Source organism: Canis lupus, chromosome 36 (assembly GCF_011100685.1).
Source record: "Canis lupus familiaris isolate Mischka breed German Shepherd chromosome 36, alternate assembly UU_Cfam_GSD_1.0, whole genome shotgun sequence".
Lineage (NCBI taxonomy): Eukaryota > Metazoa > Chordata > Mammalia > Carnivora > Canidae > Canis > Canis lupus.
In genome coordinates, this window is record NC_049257.1 from 15569159 (window position 1) to 15576543 (window position 7385).

Consider the following 7385-nt stretch of genomic DNA (forward strand, 5'->3'; position numbering starts at 1 on the left):
GGTAGCGGCAAACTTCAAAGCCATAAATCTTCCCTCTGACTGGCTGGCGGCCCAGCAAAGTCCTTATCAAATTCTTGGAGGTGATCCTGAAGCGCTCAGACCGCGCGCGGGCCGAGCGAGCGGGGTGCGGCGAGGGGCGCCGGCGGGGAGGGCCCCGGAGCGCGGGGAGGGCGCGGGGGGCGCCGCGCGGCCGTGCGCCCTCGCCTTCGGGCCTCCATGCCTCGGCGGCGCCCTGCTCGGCAGCCAGCGGCCCGCGGGCAGTAGCGATGGCTGCCGTGGCCGTCCTCCGGAATGACCCTCTGCAGGCCTTCCTCCAGGTCAGGTCTGGGCTCGGAGGGGGCGAGGGAAAGCCGGGGGGAGGGGGCGCGTCCGGATCGGGGCACCCCGAATTCTGGGCACCCGAGTCTCAAAGGGACCCCGGCTCGGTGGATGCCGCTAGCGCCAGCCCGGGGGGTGCCCACGTCAACTTCGCACCTAGCCTGGGTGTCTGGAGGGAGCGTGGCCTTTGGGGGAGGGACGCGCGGATGGGGCGGGGGCGGGGGCGGGGGTTCGGCCTTGCGCGCCGGGCTGAGAGCCGGGCCCGGGCTCACCCCGGCGGGCCCTCCCGCTGACTTGCAGCCTGGGGCGGGCGGAGGAGGAGCTCGAGAGTCGCGCGGAAAGAGCTTAAAAGATGGGAGGGCGGGCGGCCGGGCGGCGGGGCTGCGGGGGTTTCCGCCCCCCTTCGGGCCGCCGAGCCGGGCGCGGCGCGGCCGACCCCTCTCCCCGCCCACCCTGCGCCGGCTCTCGCGGAGGCCGGATGGCGTCCGTGTCCGTCCGCACCGAGTAGTTTCACGGGAAGCGCCCGGGCGCCCCGCGTTCAGGTAGCGCAGGCGCCAAAGTTAACCGTCCGGGCGGGTGCGGCGCGGGTGCGCTGGCGGGGAGGGCCCCGGGCCGGGGCGGGCGGCGCTGCAGCAGCCGGCGTGGGGGCGTGGGGGCGTCGGGCCGGCCCGGAGACCGCGCTCGGAGCGCTAACCCTTTGTCCCTTCTCCGCCCTCCCCGCCGCCGCCCATGCAGGACCGCACCCCCAGCGCCTCCCCGGACCTGGGCAAGCACTCGCCCCTGGCGCTGCTGGCCGCCACCTGCAGCCGCATCGGCCAGCCCGGAGCCGCGGCGCCCCCGGACTTCCTGCAGGTGCCCTACGACCCCGCGCTGGGCTCGCCCTCCAGGCTCTTCCACCCTTGGACCGCAGACATGCCGGCGCACTCCCCGGGCGCGCTGCCGCCCCCGCACCCCAGCCTGGGCCTCACGCCGCAGAAAACGCACCTGCAGCCGTCCTTCGGGGCGGCGCACGAGCTGCCGCTCACACCCCCTGCAGACCCCTCGTACCCCTACGAGTTCTCGCCCGTCAAGATGCTGCCCTCGAGCATGGCGGCGCTGCCCGCCAGCTGCGCGCCCGCCTACGTGCCCTACCCCGCGCAGGCCGCGCTGCCTCCGGGCTACTCCAACCTGCTGCCCCCGCCGCCCCCGCCCCCGCCGCCCACGTGTCGCCAGCTGTCCCCCAACCCGGCCCCCGACGACCTCCCCTGGTGGAGTATCCCGCAGGCGGGCACCGGCCCGGGGACCTCCGGGGTGCCGGGGAGCAGCCTCCCGGGCGCCTGCGCCGGGGCCCCCCACGCACCCCGCTTCCCCGCCTCCGCGGCCGCCGCCGCCGCCGCCGCCGCCGCCGCCGCCGCCCTGCAGCGGGGCCTGGTGCTGGGCCCGTCGGACTTCGCGCAGTACCAGAGCCAGATCGCGGCGCTGCTGCAGACCAAGGCCCCCCTGGCGGCCACGGCCAGGAGGTGCCGCCGCTGCCGCTGCCCCAACTGCCAGGCGGCTGGCGGCGCCCCCGAGGCGGAGCCCGGCAAGAAGAAGCAGCACGTGTGCCACGTGCCGGGCTGCGGCAAGGTGTACGGCAAGACGTCGCACCTGAAGGCACACCTGCGCTGGCACACGGGCGAGCGGCCCTTCGTGTGCAACTGGCTCTTCTGCGGCAAGAGCTTCACGCGCTCGGACGAGCTGCAGCGGCACCTGCGGACTCACACGGGCGAGAAGCGCTTCGCCTGCCCCGAGTGCGGCAAGCGCTTCATGCGCAGCGACCACCTCGCCAAGCACGTCAAGACGCACCAGAATAAGAAGCTCAAAGTTGCCGAGGCCGGGGTCAAACGGGAAGACCCGCGGGACCTGTGAGCCCCCCCACCCCGGGGGGCGACTCGAGGCCCCTCCCGCCTCGGACTCCCGCCCCGGCACCTCCTCGGGGAGGCTCCGGGGCGCTGTGGGCACCTGGCCCCGGGCAGACCCAGCCGGCGCCTGCGCCTTCCCCGCGCGCCGACGGGGACCCTGTGCCCAGGAGGAGCCGGGGAGGTAGGGTTGGGAGCTCCGCGTCCCCCAAGGGCGGTTGCGAGCTCGGACCCATTGCACCGCCTGGGAGATCTACAGTTTGGGGGGACCACACTGGGCTGACCTTGTATATATAGGAAACACTGCTGAGTTAAAGCGGAAGGACCTTGGGAGATTTGAAATAGTGCTCGGGTTTTTTTGGTTTTTGTTTTCTTGTTTTTGCTAGGACCAGGCCGGGCTTTGTACAGGTTATTTAATAGCTTTGTTAAAAGAATAATTATAATAATTATGACATTAATAAAAATGTTACTTTTGTTCTCAGCTCCATGCAGAGCTACACAGCATGAAATGTCTCTGTAAAGCAATCAGCAGTTGCGTGAAAATAAATACTTTAACTCCAGGGTCAGCTCGAGACAGTCTCATTTGATCTTTTCTTCTTCTTCGGGGAGGCTTATAAACCGGTCAGGTTTCACCTCGAAGACAGCTCCTGTAGGCTGCCCCTACGGAGGTCTCTTTGGTTTGGAAGGGTCTGGGCAAGTGTGTCGGGTTCACGGATGGAGGAAGTAAGTAAGTGGGGCAGGGTCAGATTTGTGGGAAAGAGGATAGATCATGCGGCCTTTGGACTTGACCGGCTTCTCTTAAAATTTTGATACCTGCTGCACAAACAATGCACGTTCTTTTATCTGGCGAGTTCCCTGCGGCTTTCCATTTGGTGGTACTGTGGGAAGAGAGGTCACACTAGAGCTTTGCTTCCTCCTGGCAACGGGTTATGCTGGTGTCTGGAGAGGTACTGGAGACCCAAGGATCTGTTCACATTTGCGATTTTGGACAGTTACAGGGAAACTGGGGGCCCTCCTTCAAGTTTGGTCTTTGCTGGGGGGGAAGAAGCTGTTACCTCAGCCCTGTTGTCTTGCTTGTTTTCTTCTAAATCATTATGCTGTGAAAATCTTAACAGTCTTGCTTCACAATAGCCACTTAGGGACTTTTGGCTGGGTCTGGAAGTTTAGTTCCATTTCGTATCTTGGGGTTTTATTCTTTTGAATCATTGAAGTAGACCAAGATTTGCTCAGGGAGGAGCCAGGAATACTACCATCTAGGTTTCTTGCCTGCCTCTTAAAAAAGTTTACAGTTGTTTTTTCAAGTGTCTCAATTCCACTGGCTCCTTGATGTTGGTTAATATATTTTTTTAAAACCTGAAACTGAAATCTTAAACTTCTGATTTAGAATTATCAAAGAAAGAAAATTATCAAAGAATATTTGTTAATATGTTAAACTTGCATCATTAATGCCAGATTTCAGTGGAACTGAATAGTCTTTTCATGGCAGTGGAAGTGTATATAAATTGATAGGATTTCACAGTTTACAATTTGTTGTTACCTTTCCTTTTGTTTGAAGTCAAACTGAATGGTAAGGTCTTAAAAGCTAGGGGAAGGTTGTGCTGGAGACTTACAGAATTAAGTAAAACACAAACATCAATATAACAGAGATGAAATTACCTTTGTATTTCTAACAAATAGCATTTTACTCTAATATGAGACAAGGTAGTAGAAGAATATTAGGATTATTGGGGAGATAAGCCTTAGAACCAGCTGCTCTCATTAGAGATTTTGGAACTATCTAGTGACAGATTGGCATATGAGTCTTCAGAGGTCTTTACCTGGGAAGGGCAGTTTGGTTAGCTAAATTTTCAAGGGTGTGATGGTTTTGCAAGCAATAGTAATAAGAAGGTTGCTACACAGTTACACTAAATACATCTAAGTGTGTAATCTTAATCTAAATCAAGATTCTTAAGAATAATTTCTATGAAGGGTTGCAGAAACTCATCTGAGCCCTGTCCTGGAATGGGCTTCAGGGCTAGGAAAGGTTTTTTTTGGCAGATGAGTGAAGAAAGAGAAATCCTGGTGGAGGATTTTCCACCAGAAAAATTTTCTGATTTTCAACTCAGAAAAGTTGAAGTGATTCTCTCATTGAAAGAGAACGCCCTTGGCGGGAAAAGTGGCAACTTTGAAATAAGTTTGCGAGCTGTTATTAACAGCCATAATCATCTAGTGTCTAAACAGATAAAATGTTGAAAATAAAATTTCCCTGTAAGTTTATCTTTATGATTATTAAGAGAAGAACTAGATAAAATATATGGCATTTATGTAAAAATACAATATATATATAATTTTTAAAAGCAGAGCAGTCATTTGATGACAAAATGACTTTCTTATGTTTTCACTTATAATTAAGGATTAATAACCTGCAAACTTAGAAAGTATGGTAAAAGTACAGTTTCTAGGCTAACTTGGTGCAGTTGAAAGACTGTTCCTTACTGTGCCACTGCAAATTTGTGTTCCAATTACTTTAGAAAAATTATCCAAGTGGAAGCCAGAAAGCCACAATGATATGATATGATATGATATGATATGATATGATATGATATGATATTATTATCCAAATGTAGGAAACCATTTCATGTTTATACTGAAAAATAAGCTAATAAATCAGAAATAGAAGTTTGACAGTGCAGAAATGTATTTGATTTTATAAGCTGTTAAAATTTGAACTGCTACCACATGCTGTTTCATAAAACTGCAACCAGTACCACTTAGAACTTTAAAAACTATTTACAATAAATCAATATGCCAGAAATAATATGCATAAGTGATATATAATTGAGTACAGTTAGCAGAAAGTTTTTAAAAATTCAAGTAAAAAGAAGTTCAGAAACATGACAATTAAATGTAAACTAAAATTTATTTTTTATTTAGAGTTTTGCTAACATCAAAAAAGAAAGTTTAATCTACCAACTATATTCAAGGCTTTACTTAAAGATCCTCACACACAATTCATTAAGTTTTAAAAACGAATTGAAAATATGTTAATGATGGTCTTATGTACATTTTTAAAGCAACTGTTTTAGTAGTGTGCAAATATAACAAAGTATCATATTTTAGAAAATTCTAAAATTAGTGTGATATGATTGCTTTAAATTTAACAATTGATAAATGAACCATTTTGATCAAGAACTTAGAACATGGAGAAATCGAGTTAATCAATGATTTAGGTGATTTGGAATTATGTGTTTCCGAACTTATTAACAATACTCCATAGCTTTCTCAAGGGAAAATTGTGCAAATTTACCTTTGACTGACCACTAATTTGTAATAGTTCTGGTAATGAATGGAAGTAAATTATGTTAAAGAATATATAACTGTATCATTTATTGTGTTAGCATAGTTTCAGTTAGAATCTTATAACCATATTGTGTATATTGTTTTAAATTATTTTGCTGTTAGTCAATGGAACAAGGCATGCCATTTTAAAAACTAATCTTGATGAACAGGCTTCTTGCAGGAACCTATTTGAAACAGTGATATTTGTAGACAAGGCAGTTTTTCACCCTGACCTGCATTGTTTCTGTTCTAATACTGTGAGTTTTTAAGAAATCCGTTTAAAGCTGCACATTTAGTGTTTTCCTTTTATTTTGGTTCTGCTGTGAGAGTTTCACAGAATGTTATTATAGCGGTAGCAGTGACTTCAAATTCATGTAAACACCTACAAAGGTGTTTAGGTCTCTAAAATTGCAAACTGCTTTTACTTGCCTTAGCTCTTCACATTAAATATTGATAAGTTGAAGTAAATTGATGATATCTCACTGGGAAATGATCTGTGTGGTGGAATCAACAAATCCAACCCCCTAGCTCTGTTTTTCTAGTAAATGGAATGAAGGTTTGCTAATATCCCAAATTGAGGGCTACTCCAAAACAAGTAATATTAACGTTCTATCAGATATCATTACCTACCTCTGGTTTACATGATAGAGGGAGACTTTAAAAGGGTATGAAACCAAGGGCAGCTTTGAAATATGGGTATGTGCCAGCATAGTTGATGAACCAGGAAAAAATCTAGATAGAAAGATGTATGTTGGCAGTGAAATCTATATTTAGATTAATGCACCAAAAGGACACATTTCATTATTGGGCCACTATACTGGTAACCTGATTGATGTGGTATCTGATATACATAAACAGTACATTTTTCTCTGGTGATGTTTGGACTCAACACATTTTTCCATAAAGATCTTTGTGTCAATTGCTCCTCCCTTGATTGTTTTTAAAGAATCTGCAGTGTTTCAAATTAGTTTATGGATATTGTAAAACAGCTTACATAATGTTCCTTACTATTAACAAATAAGTCATACTGTTCGACAAAGATGTAATCAAACAGCTTATGGGCCATCACAACTTTTTTCGATAGTTTCAGTTTTACTAGTACAATTTACTACCAATTGTAGATTTGCATGCGATGATTGATATACTATATATTTTCATGCTGACATTTTGATGACTTCCCTTTCTAGACTCTATATACTTTTCCTTCCATGTCTTTAGTGATTATGCTGAAGCATAATCCCCAGTGAGGTATTTGACACTCAATTCTTAATTTAGTCCATGTATGTGAAATGCAGTAGTTTCTGCACAACACATAATAAACTATATTAACCAAGAATCTTATTTTGGTTGTCTACCTAATACCAAAATTCAATTCAGTGGAAATAAACTAAGTTCCTAGTTTGATATATGGAAAATCTGTAAAAGTAAAAAAGTAAAATCTTTTTACTTTTCAAAAGTTGTTTCAGCATTATGAAGATTTGGGCTGCCTATAATGAAGTGGGAGGTTTTTTTTACCTCACATCTAATTGTTTTCATCACTTGTCAAAATTCTAACATCAAAATATACTAAAATCACCCAAAGTCTGAGGCCGTAGCTAGGTGTACCTGTCTTTTTAATAAAAAGTTAAACCATTCAGCCATACGGGTGCTCTCTAATGATTTTGTGTTTAGCATATTCTAAAACACAGATGGAAAACATCTGGCCCTCAGCTTAATTTCATCCAATTCACAAGGCAAATATCAAAGCTGAATCCTCATTTATGCTTATGGTGGGGAAAATGTGTCCTAATTTGAAAAGTATTTGGTGGTAATTTCCTAAAATCTGCATAAGGTACCATGAAAGCTTATTTCTCTTATTTCTGTCTTTGCGAG

General features: G+C 48.0%; 1 protein-coding gene across 1 annotated transcript; it reads left to right on the forward strand.

Moving 5' to 3' along the window:
* The first annotated feature begins 266 nt into the window (after window positions 1–266).
* On the forward strand, window positions 267–7149 carry SP5 (Sp5 transcription factor). The gene is made up of 2 exons (XM_038584507.1): window positions 267–317; window positions 1054–7149. Exons 1-2 carry the CDS (start codon window positions 267–269, stop codon window positions 2203–2205), a joined length of 1203 nt encoding a protein of 400 aa, XP_038440435.1. The 3' UTR covers window positions 2206–7149.
* Window positions 7150–7385: the final 236 nt, after the last annotated feature.